The 17,261-nt window shown below is 50.1% G+C and overlaps 1 protein-coding gene across 1 annotated transcript; it reads left to right on the forward strand.

Moving 5' to 3' along the window:
- Positions 1-951: 951 nt before the first annotated feature.
- LOC140407817 (secreted phosphoprotein 24-like) lies at positions 952-4,924 on the forward strand. The gene is made up of 8 exons (XM_072495068.1): positions 952-1,094; positions 1,241-1,344; positions 1,532-1,660; positions 2,378-2,509; positions 2,624-2,668; positions 3,872-3,916; positions 4,496-4,540; positions 4,667-4,924. Exons 1-8 carry the CDS (start codon positions 1,043-1,045, stop codon positions 4,697-4,699), a joined length of 585 nt encoding a protein of 194 aa, XP_072351169.1. The 5' UTR covers positions 952-1,042; the 3' UTR covers positions 4,700-4,924.
- The last annotated feature ends 12,337 nt before the right edge of the window (positions 4,925-17,261 follow it).

Below are 17,261 nucleotides of genomic sequence, written 5' to 3' on the forward strand. Positions count from 1 at the left end.
CCAGGGCAATCTAAGACTGTTGGCAACCGACGCCAATGGAATAATTCAACAACATAGATTTACACAGAGCCTTTAGCGTCATAACATTCCCAAGGTGCAGCACACCAGCATTATCAAAGAAAATCCGATTCCAAATATGAGGTCAGATAGACAAAAGCTTGGACAAAAAGATTGGTTTTAAAGAGACTCAGAGAAGATAGACAGGCAGAGAGGTTTAGGGAGGGAATTCCAAATCTTCTGGTTCAGGCAGCTGAAGGCAGGGCCACCGATAGGAGGGTGATTAAAATCAGGACTATTCAAGAGGCTAGATGTGCAGGAGAAGAGAGATCTCGAAGGGTTGTGAAACTGCAGGAAGAGGATGAGACCATGTAGGAATTTGAGAGAAAGGATGAAGAATTTGAAAATTGAGGCATTGCTTAACCGGGAACCAATGTAGGTCAGAGGGCACAAGGGTGAGTGGAATTTGGTGCAAGTTATGACATGGGCAGCAGAGTTGCAGATGAGCTCAGGTTTATGGATTGAGGGAAGGATGTGGGAGACCAACCGGGAGGGGGCTGGAATATTCAATCTAAGCTGAAAAAAGGCATGAATGAGAGATTCAAAAGCAGATGAGCTGAGACAAGGGTGACGTCAGGAAAGGTTATGGAAATGGAAAAAGGTGGTATTAGTGATTGGGCAGATATGTGGTCAGAGGTGCACCTCAGTGGGTTACTTCACACAACTGAGAGTGACTTTGTACAGATTACACATGATCATTTCCTGTTCTCTATCAGTTCATTATTTAATTTCTGAGGAATAATCTCTGATCTCTACAAATGTAAACACAATTATGATATTTAGAGGAAGTTCTGCCCATATTACAGCCAATTGGCAGCAGCTTCCGCTGCCCAGGATCACCAAACTGAGCAAATATGAGTCAGTGTTTGAATGTGGTGGAGGTGCAGGATATAAAGACTGAACACTGCAAGGGAAAGGCAGAGCGAGAGAGAGAAGCAGCTCCTTTACTCTTAGGAAGCAGCCAGCTGATCACACACGAGGCAGAATGAAATCCTTACTCCTCACCATTGCTGCAATGCAGATCCTCCATTGCTCAGGTAGGTACTGGAGAGAGAGTCACACCTCATAAAGCAACAAGTTATTGGCAATGAGATTCACTCACTCAGATTTGACCAATGTGTAAAAAGAATTGACTGAAGAATGCAGCAGTGTTTTGTGCAACTTTCCTTTTCTCTCCCGACAGGAATGCCGAGCCCTAAGGATGCTCTGAGAGCGTCAGTTCTAAAACTGAACAAAATCACCGAGATCACCAATCTGTGTGGGATAACCAGGAGAAGAGTGAAGGATGTAAGTGTGTCCTGGTCTCAGTGTGTTTCACTGTCTAAAGTCTACAAGAATATTACTGAGTGCAGTTAGACACTGATTATTAAACAGGAGCTGAATATTATATTGTTCTCACACTGATGGGTGAAGCAGTTCAGAGTACGAACACTAGGTTCACTCAGACACGAATGACCTGTTTTCCTCTCATTAGGTTTATCGCACAGGAAAAGTGTCGTACAACGTGGATTTAACATTCTCTGTGAAAGAAACCGTATGCTCCAAGAATTCGGGATTGGAATTTGATGATCCCGGCTGTCACTTCCGTTCCAAAAAGTCCGCAGTGAGTCCTCAGTTAGATTGTCACATCGAAACCCTCATGTGTATGGAGTTATATCATAGAAACTCCCTGTGTCAGTGCTGAGCTTGTAGTTAGAAAGTTGTTAAAAAGGGAGTAAGAGTGAAGAAGCTTCATACAATGATACAGAGCATTGGTGAGGCCACACCTTTCAGACTGTGAATGGTTTTAACCATCTTTCATAAGGAAGAACATACTGCCCTCGAAGTTGTGTTACAAAGGATATAATTCGAGGAGATTATCCTGTGAGGAGAGATTGAGTAACCGCGGCCTCTGTTTGTTGCAACCCAGAAGAATGAGAGGTGATCTAATGGAATATCCTTAACAGTGTTATTTGCACAGGCTGGCAATTCTAGAACAATGGGTCATCCTATCATTAGAGGGCGGCTATTTGGGGCAGAGTTGAGGACAATCTTATCCACTCAAAGTGTTAAAAACCTTTAGAAATTTCTACCTCAGAGAGATGTTGATAATCAGTCAATCATTAAGTATCTTTAAGACAGAGATCTATAGATTTTCAGACATTAAGGGAGTTTTGAGATATGGGATAGGGTGAGAAAATGAGCTGAGATAGGGGTTCAGTTGTGATTGGACTGAATGGTGAAGCAGGTACGAGGACCGGATGATTAACATCAGCTCCTATTTCTTATGTTCTAAAGTAATTCGTAAATAATTTAAAAGAATTGTGTTTTATTTTGACAGGAAAAAGGTTTGTGCAAAAGCCGTGTTGAATATTTTGCTGATGAGGTTATTGAGGTTGATGTGGAGTGTCGAGGTTTGAAGACAATTGACAGCAACAGTGAATCATCAGAATCGAGTGAGAACAGTATTGAGGTAAAGTCACAATTATACACATCAGGACAATGGGCTTTCTAACATGCAGATTCTTTAGAAGATGTCTCATTGGTCCACTGTGCTGAATATCGAAATATTATTATTTTAATACAGGTTGAAACCAAATCAATAGAGACATTGATCGAGGAATCGCCAAATGTGAGTATAAACTGGGAATTCTTTTCAAAATATTTTTATTGAACATTTTTTAATGAATATAGAACAATAAAATAAAACAAAACACATCCTCAAAGAAAACCCACAATCCCCACTCCCTAACAGCTGACGGTGACTAGCTCTTTAAAAAACAGAATGAAAGGATGCCACCTTTATAAAACCTCTCAATTGAATCCCTTAACATATCCTTAATTTTCTCAAGATGCAAAAACTTCATATAATCCCCTAGCCATACCGAGGTATTAGATGGAGAAGCTGACCTCCGCTCCAAAGCACCCGCCTGTGAATGATCCGCGAAGCGAAGGCTAAGACATCCGCCCCCGCACCTGTCTGCAGCTCCGGCAGGTCTCACACCCCAAATATGGCCACCAGGGGACTAGGTTCCAATTCCATCTGTAGAATCGCCGACATGGTGCTGAAGAAGGAAACCCAAAATCTCACCAGCTCAGGACAGGCCCAGAACATATGCACAGGATTTGCTGAGGCCGTCCCACAACGTTCACATTTATCTTCCACCCCCTCAAGCAACCGACTCATCCTAGCCCTAGTCAAGTGCGCCTAGTGCACCACCTTTAACCGGATGAACTGGGAATGCTGACCAATTATTTTCCCCTAGATCAGCATTATCAACAAAACATTTAAAATCCAGAATGTAATTGTGTCAGAATGGAATGTGAGAGAATTTATTTTTATCTGAGATACTGGGGGAGGGGAGTCTGAGGCTCCGACACAAATACACAGAATGAATATGATATCCATGAAGATAAAGTCAGCAGATTATTCAGAGGACTGGACAGGTACAAACAATAGCATTGGGTGGGCAGTGTCTCTTACACTCTCACCAATAATAGACAATAATGACTGGTCACTCCGAGAGGGGAACTGCAGATTCAGCACAATAAATCCCAATCGGTGGAGAATCTCAGCCTCCATTAGTTTATCCATCGACCCCGCAGCCCCACTGTCCCAGAGCTGGGTGGATTATTGCTGTGGTGGAGAACAGGAGATGTTTGGTGAGGATTTCTCTGCTCCACTGAGTCACTTAATCGCAACTACAAAATATCCCAAGTTAATAATTCCTTAATTAACATTTATATCTTTGATTTGGAATTTTTTTCAAATTGTTCACAAGATGTCTCATTAATCGCACGTTCTGACCATATAAATATTAATATTTTATAACAGGTGAAAAGCAAGTCAACAGAATCATCCCTGGAGGAGTCTCCGAGTGTGAGTAGAATCTGGGATTTTGTGTCAGATGATTATGAAAAATAATAACTGTTGAAACTTCGATTCAGCTGCATCACACTCGGGTCTGAGAGCGCTCGGTGTTTTTATTCAATTAAAAGCACATTGAGAGCAGGGGTTGTGTGGTGTAATGGGTAACGTCCCGACCTGTGGGTTAGAGGCTCTGGGTTCAATTCCACCCTGGGACTTGTTGGTCATGGAAGGTGTGTTTATATCGTGGAGAAACAGGTTAATTATCAGCCTGAAAATCCTTCCAATACTCCTGATGGCAGACAGTGAGAGTGGGAGAGTTTCCTGGTCAACATACTGCAGGAGGCAACAGCAAACCACTGCAGTACTTTGCTAAACATAATGATAAACCAATCTAATGGGAGTCCATGGTCACCAACACCCTGTTAGGGCACAGCGCCTGAAGGAGATGATTGATGTTGGACCTTAGAAATTGAAGGAGTTAATATTTCCTCATATTTGGTGCTAATAATCAGTGAAATCTTTGGTTTAAAGATCATTCTCAGGCTCAATATTAGTTCTAAATGGATCAATCTGAATATTTTGATGCAGGTGAGAAGCAAGTCAGCAGAAACATCGTTTGATGTGTCTTCAAACGTGAGTATAAACTGGGACTTTGTGTCAGAGAATTGCCTCTTGATCATCAACAACAATAAAACATTGAACCCAGACTGAACTCAGTCTATCTGAAAATGACTGTTCTGTTGATTCTGTCCATTGCAGGAACACAACGATGATTCAAGAGACCGACACTAACCATGAATGAAATGTCTAAAAGGCCGTGCTTGGTGTGGACACAAGAAGACTCAGTCCCATTGAAGAAGATGTTATCGATTGTACTTTACTTGTTCATGTATAAGGGCGGGGGACCTGGGCTTCCTGACTGTACATTTTACTGTAACTGGGAGATTCTATAGTTTGTAAATGTTCTTTGGTGTGTTGCTGTATTCTGTGGATCAAAATAAAAGTGTAAAGAGAATATTTACTGGTGTTCCTCCAATTGTTGTTCCTCATTTCACTGATTGTTTGGAAGTTCAGACAGACACAGTGCTAGAACCAGCCTGTAAATAATGGAGAACATTGACTTCAAATGGATGGGACCTTTCTGAACAGACTTGTTAACTGAAATAGGAAGTCAGACACCAAGTACACTGTAGCAATGCTCCATGATTGGCTCCGGATTTATCAACCCTTTCATAAAGTTAAGTTTCCCTCTAATGCTGAAACTGAAAGTGGAGGGTGCATTTGTACAATGGAGGATGGGATAAACATTAGCTGGAGGGTCATTACCAGTGTTTACTTGTTGAGCAATGATTGCAGGGGCGGATGAACATTGAGGGGAAACCCATTCAGACACAGGGAGAACGTGTAGACTCAGCAGACAGTGACCCAATGGGAATCGATCCTGGAACCGTGGCGCTGTGAGGCAACAGTGCTAACCACTGTGCAGCCGTGCCACAGTGAATATAGCTGGTCCAGTTCAGTTTCTGGTCAATAGTAATCTCCAGGATGTTGATAGTCGGAGATTCAGCGATGGTAATGCCATTGAATGTCAAGGGGCAATGGTTATAATCTCACTTGTGGGAGATGGACATTGCCTGGCACTTGTGTGGCACGAATGTAACTTGCCACTTGTCAGCCCAAGCCTGGACATTATCCAGGTTTTGCTGCATTTGGATGTGAACTGCTTCAGTATCTGAAGAGTTGTGAATGTTGCTGAACATTGTGCAATCATCCGCAAACATCCCCACTTCTGACCTTATGATGGAAGAGGGGTCATTGATGAAGCAGCTGAAAATGGTTGGGCCAAGGACACTACTCTGAGAAACTCCTGCAGTGATGTTCCAGGACTGAGATAATTGACCTCCAACCACTACACCCATTTTCCTTTGTTCCAGGTATGACTCCAACCAGCGAGGAGTTTTCCCCATGACTCCGAGGATTAACAGCTCCAGGTAGTTTATTAAATTCACCGGTGAATAGAAACAACTGGCAGAATTCTCCGTTTCTGAGACTAGGGGGCTGGATTCTCCGATTTTTAGGCTATGTCCCCACGCCGGCGTGGAAACGGTGCCGTTTTACGCCAGAATAACTGACATGGCGCCGGCCCATTGTTGACCCGGCCAGCGAAATAGTCCTCCCCTTTGCCCGGCTCACGCGTCGCGGACCACCCCCCTCCCACAGTGCCCCCAGCCACTGATAATGTCCCCCCTGCCCGCGAATCGGCCCTCCACTGACTGCAGTGGGGGACCTTCACCATGGCCAAGCAGAGGGCCCTGGACATCTTCGGTGACCCGAGGAAAGGGAGGTCGCTGAGGTGGAGCTTGGCTGCGGGGAGGAAGTGAGGCCCCGCTTCCTCTGATTCCACAGCAATAATCCATTCACGTCACTTAATTATGCGCGAACATTGTAGAAACTTGAACAGGATCCTTTAGGCCACCGTTCATGGATATACTTTCTGCAAGATAGTGTCTTTGGCAGTTTCCTCTTTACTGATTTTTGACTTGTTGTCAGACACTGGCAGAGACTCTGTCACTATGTTTACGTGGACATCCTCATCCAGCTGGAGTGGTTCCTCATTGCCGGTAGCTCTGGAAAGTGTGTCAGCCACAATGAGATGTTTACCTGGCGTATACACCAACTCAAAATCATACCGCTTCAACTTCATGAATTTTCTTTGCATGCTCGGTGACATCTCACTCAGATTTTCTTTCACGATGGCGACCAGTGGCCTGTGGTCAGTCTCCACAATGAAGGTTGGAAGCCCATACACTTAATCATGGAACTTCGACAGTCCATTAACAAGCCCAAGACACTCCTTTTCAATTTGGGAATATTGTCATTCAGTGTCGGACATTGCCCTGGATGCAAAGGCCACTGGCAGTCAGTCTCCTTCCAGATTCTGCTGGAGTAGGATCGTCCCCGAACCATCCTGTGATGCATCAGTTGAGATTCTTGTATTTTTGGCTGGGTCAAAAAACGAGAGAACTGGTGCTGTGGTGAGCGAAACCAGCAGTGCCTGTCACTCTTGTTCATGGCTGCTGGATCACTGGAGTGCTACATCTTTGACCTCATTGCAAACGGGTTGTCATCATCCTCCATCCCATGGACCAGACCCGCTGTTACTGCCAGCCCAGAGCCCCCACCCTGTAGTGCGACAGGCATGAATCACAAAGGGAGTTGCGAGCGGGGAAGGGGGGTGACCCGCGGGTGCGGGGGGGGGGGGGGGGTGAGGGGGTGTGGGGGGTATACGATGTCCGTGCCCCTGGCAAGTCCGCCCCCTCCACTCTCTCTCCCCGCGTCCCTCCAGCCGGTGAACCTAGAGGCGATCCCATGCATGTTGGCCCTGGTGCACACATTGTGCGGCCTCCCGTGCCTGCCTGGGCTCCATGTCCTTCCCATCCTCACCCTTCTCCGCATCCTCCACATTGGACAAGGTCCGGTTTTCCTTCTCCCCCTCCAGCACTTGCTCGTCTGCTGGGCGATGTTGCGGAGGACACAGCAGGCTGCTACAATGCGGACGACCCTCCTAGCGAGATACTGGATGGCTCCTCAGAGAGGTCCAGGCACTTGAACAGCATCTTCAGGAGGCCGAAGCATCGTCGATCATGCTCCTGGATCTGGTCTATGGCCTTCGGATAGGTGCCATCAGCCACAACCGCAGTGGATAACCCCTATCGCCCAAAAGCCAACGCTCCAGCCAGGGGAAGGGGTGGATGTGGGTGGGCGCATTTCAAACATGTCAGGATTTGTCTAGTGTGCCAGGATGAAGGCTTCGTGCACACTGCCCGGGTATCGGGGGCAGACTTGTATGATGCACAGCTGATGGTCACAGACCAGCTGCACGTTCACTGAGTGAAATCCCTTTCGGTTTATGGAGAGCGGCCTGTCATTTGCAGGTGCATTCTGTAGATCACCCCCTGGACCCGGGGCATCCTGACGATGACGGCGAACTCGGGCATCCTGGTTGGCTCTGTCCACATTGAAATGGATGTATTGAGCCGCCAGGGTATGCAGGGCCTCTGTGATGGCGCGGACAGGTCCCCACTCGGCCCTTGGAAGAACGCCGTGGTGTAAACGTTCAGGGAGAACGTCACCTTGACTGCCACCAGGAGCAGGTGTCCTCCCCTATTCTCTGCTGTGCCAGGTGTGCCATCATCTGGCAGCTATGTCCCATTGTCTCTCTGCTCAGCCGGAGTCCTCGAGGCATGCCCCGGTGAGCAGGTCCTCGAATGACAGGCGATGCCAGTTTACGCGAGGCCTCATGCGGCGCCTCCTTCGCCCCTCCTCCTCCTCGGCCTTTTGGGCGGCCGGCTTTCCTCCTGGGTGGCTGCCTCCTGTCCCTCTGTGGCACGCTCCGCTTTTGCCCACTCCACTGCTGCAGCTTCCTCGAGTAGCGCCAGTTTGTACAGCCGCAGGGCATCCCCCAGGGCTGTGGCGACGAGCAGGAAGACCACCATTGCTGGTTGAAATCCAATATTCATTGTCTGCAGGCGATGAAAGGCTGACATGTTAGCATGGTGCCCAACCAGGTCCACCAGGCTACATTGTGGCCCCAGTTGGCACCGTGGATTCTGCCACCACATGTTCCCCCACCCCAACCCCTGGCCCCGTCTTAGCCAGCACCGTGGGGGTCTTTGTCCCTGGTGCCCGTCCCTGATGTCAGGGGTACAGTCGGCCTGGCACTGCCCTTGCCTTGGTTGTGCATTGCAGCCCCCATAGCGGCTACTGTGGGTGTTGCCGTGGGTGGGCCACCGGTGGGTGGCAGCTGGTGGGGGGGGGGGGGGTGCGGCGTGTTGTGGCGGGGGGTTGTGGCGAAGGATGGGGTATGGGTGTGGGGGCATCCATACGGCCAGCGTCACTCTGTAGAACCAGGGGCCAAGATGGGTGGTCAGTGGGTGAGCAGGAAATTGGCTCCAGTAATGGCAGTCCATGCCTGGACACCGCCCCAGTCCCGTGGTGGGGTCACCCCGGCCACGTGGCTAGTTCCCCCCATCACCTACCTTCCCCAGCCCTAGCAGGGCCCCCCTCACCCCAGCCAGCTCGCCAGTGTCCAGCCCGGCAGCCCGCAGTCACTCCTATCCAGGTCCTATCTCCTTCGTCTCCTTCAATTGATCGTACATCAATTTATTACAGTCAGATTTTCCACAGAATAGATATCAGAATTAAGCCCGATCGCCTGCAGCTGGATCCGCACTCGCCCGACGCCAGGAAAGACTTTACTCACTGGCTAGCATGTTTTGAGGCCTACATCAAGGCTGCGGACCCTGAGCCAACGGAGGCTCGGAAGATAAATGTCCTGGACTCCAGACTGAGTTCCAGCGTGTTCCCGTTGATCCAAGACGCCACGAATTACACAAAAGCAATGGAACTCCTTAAGGAACACTATGTGCAGAAGGCTCTTCGCCAGGCATGTACTCGCCACCCGCTCGCAACTACCTGGTGAGTCCATCGAAGACTTCTGGCGGGCCCTAATTCCACTCGTCCGGGACTGTGACTGTCAGGCCGTTACAGCCGCCGAACACGCGAATCTCCTCATGCGCGATGCCTTCGTGACGGGGATTGCGTTGGACCGCATCCGAGAACAATTACCGCTCAAACTGGCGGAGACGAAAATATTGGTGCTCTCCATGACGGTCGCATCTCGTAACGTACAATCATACTCCTCCCGCCGCGCTGCCCACCCTTCTACTCCTTCCTACCCCTCTTGGACCTCGCCGACGACCTCCTCACCGGGGCCCTGCCTTCCCAATACGCCTGCGCCGCACGCCGATCCGCGCACCCCGGGGGTCCCCGCTGCTACTTCTGCGGTCAGCAGAAGCACCCCCGCCAACACTGCCCGGCCCGCACTGCAGTTTGTAAAGCCTGCAGTAAATAGGGCCACTTCGCGGCGGTGTGCCAGGCCCACGCAGTCGCTGCGATCGTGCCCGCTATCGCCCCCTCCCCCATGCCAGACACACAATGGGAGCCGCCATCTTCTCCTTCTGTGTCTATGTGCGACCAAGGGGCGCTGCCATCTTGTCCCCCTTCGGCCACGTGCGCCCCATGGGCGCCACCATCTTGTCCCGACCCCGCAATGTGCGCACCATGGACGCCGCCATCTTGTCCCGACCCCGCAATGTGCGCCCCATGGGCGCCGCCATCTTGTCCCGACCCCGCAATGTGCGCACCATGGACGCCGCCATCTTGTCCCCCACAGGGTCTCCGGACATCCCGACATCGAAACCGCACACGCTCGCCACCCGGAGCATCCGGTGGCTACCCGCAGCTCGCTTCGATGACGCTGGATCAATCTCGCACAACCTGGCCACCGCGTCGACGATGGTTAAAATCAACGGCCACGTGATCTCGTGCCTGCTGGACTCCGGGAGCACCGAAAGCTTCGCTCACCTCACGGTAAAGCGCTGCTCCCTCGCGGTCCACCCTGCCAATCAAAGGATCTCCCTAGCCTCCGGATCCCACTCCGTCCCGATCCAAGGCTTTTGTACAGTCACCCTCACGGTCCAGGGCGTAGAATTTAGTAACGTCCGCATCTATGTCCCTCCTAATCTCTGCACTGCACTCCTGTTGGGCCTGGACTTCCAGTGCAACCTCCAGAGCCTCACCCTCAAATTCAGCGGGCCCTTACCCCCCTTACCGTTTCCGGCCTTGCGACCCTCAAGGTTGATCCCCCCTCCCTTTTTGCCAATCTAACTGCTGATTGCAAGCCCGATGCCACTAGGAGCAGATGGTACAGCACCCAGGACAAGACATTCATCAGGTCCGAAGTCCAGCAGCTGCTTAAGGAGGGTATTATCGAGGCCAGCAACAGCCCCTGGAGAGCCCAACTGGTAGTGGTTAAAACTGGGGAGAAACACAGGATGGTCGTGGGCTACAGCCAGACCATCAATCGGTACATGCAGCTCGACGCTTAACCCCTCCCACGCATTTCTGATATGGTCAATCAGATTGCGCAGTACCGGGTCTTCTCAACAATTGACCTGAAATCCGCCTGCCACCAGCTCCCCATCCGGAAGTCGGACCGGCCACACACTGCCTTCGAGGTGGACGGCCGCCTCTACCACTTCCTTAGGGTCCCTTTTGGTGTCACAAATGGGGTCTCGGTCTTCCAAAGAGAGATGGACCGAATGGTCGACCAATACGGTTTGTGGGCCACCTTTCCATACTTAGATAATGTCACCATCTGCGGCCATGACCAGCAGGACCACGATGCCAACCTCGATAAATTTCTCCGCACTGCCACTCTTCTCAACCTGACCTACAATAAAGAGGAGTGTGTGTTCAGCACGACCCGGTTCGCCATTCTCGGCGATATGGTCCAAAACGGACTTCTCGGGCCCGACCCCGACCGCATGCGCTCCCTCATGGAACTTCCCCTCCCCCACTGCCCCAAAGCCCTCAAACGCTGCCTGGGGTTCTTTTCCTACTACGCTCAGTGGGTCCCAAACTATGCGGACAAGGCCCGCCCACTCATCCAGTCCACCCAATTCCCCCTCGCGGCCGAGGCACAATACGCTGTCGCCCTCATCAGAGCAGACATCGCCAAGGCCGGGATGCGCACAGTGGAGGAGTCACTGCCTTTCCAAATAGAAAGCGACGCTTCAGACATCGCCCTTGCCGCCACTCTAAACCAGGCAGGCAGGCCCGTGGCATTCTTTTCCCGCATCCTTCATGCCTCGGAAATTCGACACTCATCCGTCGAAAAGGAAGCCCAAGCTATCGTTGAAGCTGTGTGGCATTGGAGGCATTACCTGGCCGGTAAGAGATTCACTCTCCTTACGGACCAACGGTTGGTAGCCTTCATGTTCGATAACACACAGCGGGGCAAGATCAAAAATGATAAAATCTTGCGGTGGAGAATCGAGCTCTCCACCTGTAATTATGAGATCTTGTATCGCCCCGGTCAACTCAACGAGCCCCCAGACGCCCTCTCCCGAGGTACATGTGCCAGCGCACAAGTGGGCCAACTCCGGGCCCTACACGACAGCCGTTGTCACCCGGGGGTCACTCGATTGTACCACCTGGTCAAAGCTCGCAATCTGCCCTACTCCGTCGAGGAAATAAGGACAGTCACCAGGGACTGTCAGGTCTGTGCGGAGTGCAAGCCACACTTCTACCGGCCGGACCGTGCGCGCCTGGTGAAGGCTTCCCACCCCTTTGAACGCCTCAGCTTGGATTTCAAAGGGCCCCTCCCCTCCACCGACCGTAACACGTACATTCTCAGTGTGGTCGATGAGTACTCCAGATTCCCCTTCGCCATCCCATGCCCCGATATGACGTCTGCCACCGTCGTCAAGGCTCTCAGCACCATCTTCGCTCTGTTCGGTTTCCCCGCCTACATCCACAGTGACAGGGGATCCTCATTCATGAGCGATGAGCTGCGTCAGTTCCTGCTCAGCAGGGGTATAGCCTCCAGCAGGATGACCAGCTACAACCCCCGGGGAAAAGGGCAAGTAGAACGGGAGAATGGGACGGTTTGGAGGGCCGTCCAGCTGGCCCTACGGTCCAGGAACCTCCCAGCCTCTCGTTGGCAGGAGGTCCTCCCTGACGTTCTGCACTCCATCCGGTAACTATTGTGCACCGCCACTAATAACACACCCCATGAACGTGTTTTTACCTTCCCCAGGAAGTCCACATCTGGGGTGTTGCTCCCAACTTGGCTCGCTGCTCCAGGATCGGTCCTTCTCCATAGGCACGTCCGACTCCACAAGGCGGACCCCTTGGTGGACAGGGTTCACCTGCTCCACGCCAACCCTCAATATGCCTACGCTGAGTTCCCCGACGGCCGCCAAGATACTGTCTCACTCAGGGACCTGGCACCGTCAGGTTCCATCCCAACACCCCCCCCCCCCCCCACCAATGCGCCCCCCCCCCCCCCCACCTCCCACCACACCGCCAATATTGACCCCACCAGACCACCCCCCCTCCCCTTTTTTGCACAAGAGGACGAAGAGGACTTCTGCACGCTCCCGGAGATCCCCGATGACTGGCCAGCATCAGCACCTCCACCACCGCCAGCATCGACTTCGCTGCCACCGTTACGCCGCTCCCAACGAAGCACCAAAGCACCGGACCGGCTGAACCTTTGATCAACTCTGGATCGTCAACATGGACTTTTCTTTCACTACCACTGTACATAATTGCACTAGTTGTATATAGTTTCACATCACCCCCGCCGGACTCATTTTTAACTGGGGGTGAATGTGGTGAACCACTGTAATCGGAGATGTAAGGTAGGACTTCCACTACAGGTTCGCCGGTAGCTCCTGCCGGCTGGCTCCGCCCAGGGAGAACTGTATAAATATACATGACCTCCAGTACCCTGCCATTTCGCCAGCTGCAGCAGGAGGCCACGCATCTGACTGTAATAAAGCCACAGTTGTACCCAACTTTAGTCTTTGTGCAATTGATCGTGCATCACGGAGAATTACGCTTAGGCATCAAATTAGTGCCCGCCGTGATTTGGGCATTGGAATCTATTTTCTGTCCAATTGCCTTTCCCAATTACGGCGTCAGTAAACGGAGAATCCCGCCCAACATATTTACATCTCAAAGCACCTTCTAATTTGTTACAAGAGGAGGTTATGAAGAAATGCTATAAATAACTGATCAACGAAATCTTCCCAGATCTCTTCATCCATTTCTAGTCAGCAGACTCAGTAGCACCATTCAATTCCCAGTATCTCAGTGAGAAAGAATTCCTTTGTGGGGGAATGAGCGGCGAGGTTAGAGTTTCCAGCTTTGATAGGAGACGTGACTGAGATATAACCTCATCGAGGTATGCATGCTAGTAAATGATATCTTCACAAATACATCTCAAAGACGAGTCTGGGAAATGCACAGAGGTTCCTTTAGGACAGGGCTCAGGAAGTTATTATTAGGATTGGTGTGGATGTCTCGGTAACATGGTGAAGGTAAATATTCCTGAGTTTGTAGATGTGAAAATGATTTCGCGTTTTCATTAATTCATTTTGCATTTGCTAATAATCCTGAGCTTCTTCTAGCTCCTGTTACACTGAGACACACACTGACACACACTGACACAGACATTGACACGCACACGGACACAAACTGACACACACACTGACACAGACACTGACACACACACACGGACACAAATTGACACAGGCACTGACACACACAGACACACACTCTGACACACACACCCTGACACATACTGACACACAGTCATACACGTACTGACAATAAATGCCGTGGGGGGAGGGCGGCATTGCGTTTCAGGGGGGAGAGGGCCCAGCCGCTGTTGTGTTATGTAATTTGGAATAACACAAGCTGCCACTTGATGCAGTTTTGAGTAAAAGATGCTCCAGACTTTGAAGTGAGTTCAATGTGTTTTATTGAACTATTAGTACAGTTCTCAATGAGTTCGACTCTCTGCTAATCTAATTGTAGTAACTCAGTCTAACTGAACCAGCCTTGCTCTAAGCCACGTGCTGGGGTGTGATGCTGAGGATACACCCTGTCTCAATCTGTAGATGTTAGTCTGTGGAAAGAGGCGGGGTGTGAGTGCCGCATCCCTTTTATAGTGAGATACCACCCCTGAGTGTCCTGACTGCTCATTGGTCGTGTCCTATTCTATGTGTTCATTAGCTGCATGTTTGGATCATGACAGCCGCCAGACCACGCCACAGGCTTCCTACTCAAAATGGCGGCCGATAGCAGCATTTGCGAGGGAATCCCCGTTATGATTAAATTTGCTCATCAGGGGGATAGTGAATCACCTCTGGGTTCACACTCCCTGCGGGAGAACAAATCAGAAGCAATCATCTCCGGGGGGAAAACCTAGGGGATGATTTACCCTCCTCGTCGTGCCCAACGTGGTCACATGGCGAGGCTGTTGAATCTCGTGAGAATCGCGACGTTTGAGACGTCTCGTGAGATTGAACCGAACATCGTGAGATGTTGTGATTGGATGAGCCATAAGCCATTTAAATATGTCTGTTTCAGATTCTCCTGGCTCCCGGGAACGAACGGCCTCCCACGCGAAGCCTCGAACGGGCGCCATTTAGTACTTGTCCACACAAACATGGACCAGGTGTAAGGGCACCTGGTGAGTTTCCCAGTCCATTGGAGACCCCCGGGTGGTCAGGGTCATGGCAGGGTGCCACCCTGGCACACTTGCACTGCTCCTGCCAGCCTAGCAGTGCAAAGGTGCCTGGGTGCCATGTGCACACACACTCACAAACACTCACACACACTCAATGCACACACACACACACACTTATGCACACACACTCACAAACGCTCATTCAAACACACATACTCATGCACACTTACACACACACACACACACACACACTCACTCACACATATACACTCGCATATGACGTACACATTCACACACACTCACAACATACACACCGCACATTCACACACTCAAACCCACACACACACACGCATATACACATACACTCAACACACTCACCCACCCAAACACACTCACACACTCACAGGCACACTTCCACACACACTCTTTCACACACCCACTCACACACTTACACACACTCGCATGCACACACACTCATACGTTCACACACACTCACACACACATTCACACACACACTCAAACACATACAGTTCACATACACACTCACAAACACTCACTCACACACACTCAAACACATACACTCATGTATACTCACACACACACACACTCAAACACACACACTTATGCACATACACATTCACGCACGCACACACATAGAGTCACACCCTCACACTCACACACTGACTCATTCACACACATACATTCACACAAACACTGACACACAGTCACATTCAAACACATGCAGTCACACTCATAGACACACATATACTCAGATACACACACATACACACACACACAGGAATAAGAGTTCCTCCAATCCTCAGTGATGAACACAATGACTCAGATCTGCCGCCTTGTGGGGAAATGTAGAGCTGTCACTCAGAAAAAACTCTCAGCGTTTAATATCCGAATTCTGTCCCTTGTAACCTCCACGGGCACCATCGCAGCTGCTCTATGTGTCACTCTCCCTGGTCCAATCCCACAAATCAAATAAATCCCCACAAACAGACATTTTTCTGTCCAAAATCTTGCCATTTTCATTTGTGTGAAAGGTGACAGTGGCCATGAGTTCAGCTGAAATAGATTCACAAACCTTGAGAGGCACAGAACAGGTTATCAATCCTGATTTGACTTCTCTTTCACAGAAAGGCAATGGAATTGACTTAAATCGATCACATTGTGTGAATTTGAATAGACAGTTAAATGAAAATTGTATTGATTTTGAATAGATGATGGTTCTTTGCAAAGTGATCCCACCATAAATGGTGAATTATTACAATAGCCAGTTACCAAACAGAGTATAATCCAAAACAGTGACATAAATAAGAAGACAACGTGAGAAATGTGGAAATTATTTAATGTTGTGTATGAATGCCATTCCATTCTCCCCCTGGTGTTGGGCTAGTGTAAGTGCAGCACAAACACGATTCATACACGAGAAAATCAGGGGGTGGAATTCTCCTGCACCCCTGCCAGCGGGATCAATGTGAGGGGCAGGGCAGGGGGGAGGAAAAGTGATTGGCAGAGAAACCAAGGGGCAGAGTCAAAGAGGGTCACAGTGAAAAATAATGGGAACGGGACAAGGAATGTGAAAAAGTCAAGCCTTAAGACTTATGTCTTAATCTGTGGAGTATTCACTGTAAATGGATGAATAAATCACGCAAATAGATGTCAACGGGTATATATAGTTGGGATTATGGACCCATGGCTGCAGGGTGGCCAGGGACGGGAACTGGACAACCAGGAATATTCAGGATTTAGGATGGACAGACAAAAAGGAAAAGGTAGTGGAGTTGCATTTCTGGTTAAAGAGGAAATTAACAACACAAGTTTGGGGGCACTGATGACGGCAGCTCTTCTGCTCTCGCCAGCCCGATACTCCACAAGTCCGGTCGCGTTTCTGAGAATCTGGGGGCAGTGGAGGAAATATAAGAGAGTAGAGGGAGCATCGATTTGGACCCCGATCTACAATAACCATTGGTTTGTACCGGGCAGACTGGATGGGGGATTCCGGAGATGGCAGAGAGCAGGAATTGGTAGGATGGGAGATCTATGTATAGACGGGAGCTTCCCCAGCTTGCAAGCTTTGGAGGATAAATTTGAATTGCCAGCAGGGAATGGGTTTAGATATCTGCAGGTACAGGATTTTTTGAGAAGGCAGGCTCCGACCTTCCCACTCCTGCCACCACGGGGGACACAGGACAGGGTAGTTTCCAGAACGGAGGTGGGAGAGGGGAAGATATCTACCAA

The sequence above is a fragment of the Scyliorhinus torazame genome, chromosome 2, assembly GCF_047496885.1.
Source record: "Scyliorhinus torazame isolate Kashiwa2021f chromosome 2, sScyTor2.1, whole genome shotgun sequence".
Lineage (NCBI taxonomy): Eukaryota > Metazoa > Chordata > Chondrichthyes > Carcharhiniformes > Scyliorhinidae > Scyliorhinus > Scyliorhinus torazame.

What these genes read in the sequence shown, in the direction of transcription:
- LOC140407817 (XM_072495068.1), top strand. Translation starts at nt 1,043, where the DNA reads ATGAAATCCTTACTCCTCACCATTGCTGCAATGCAGATCCTCCATTGC. An exon ending in CGAGTGAGAACAGTATTGAG is followed by an intron (nt 2,510 to 2,623) that starts GTAAAGTCACAA and finishes ATTTTAATACAG; the next exon opens with GTTGAAACCAAATCAATAGA. An exon ending in CGTTTGATGTGTCTTCAAAC is followed by an intron (nt 4,541 to 4,666) that starts GTGAGTATAAAC and finishes TGTCCATTGCAG; the next exon opens with GAACACAACGATGATTCAAG.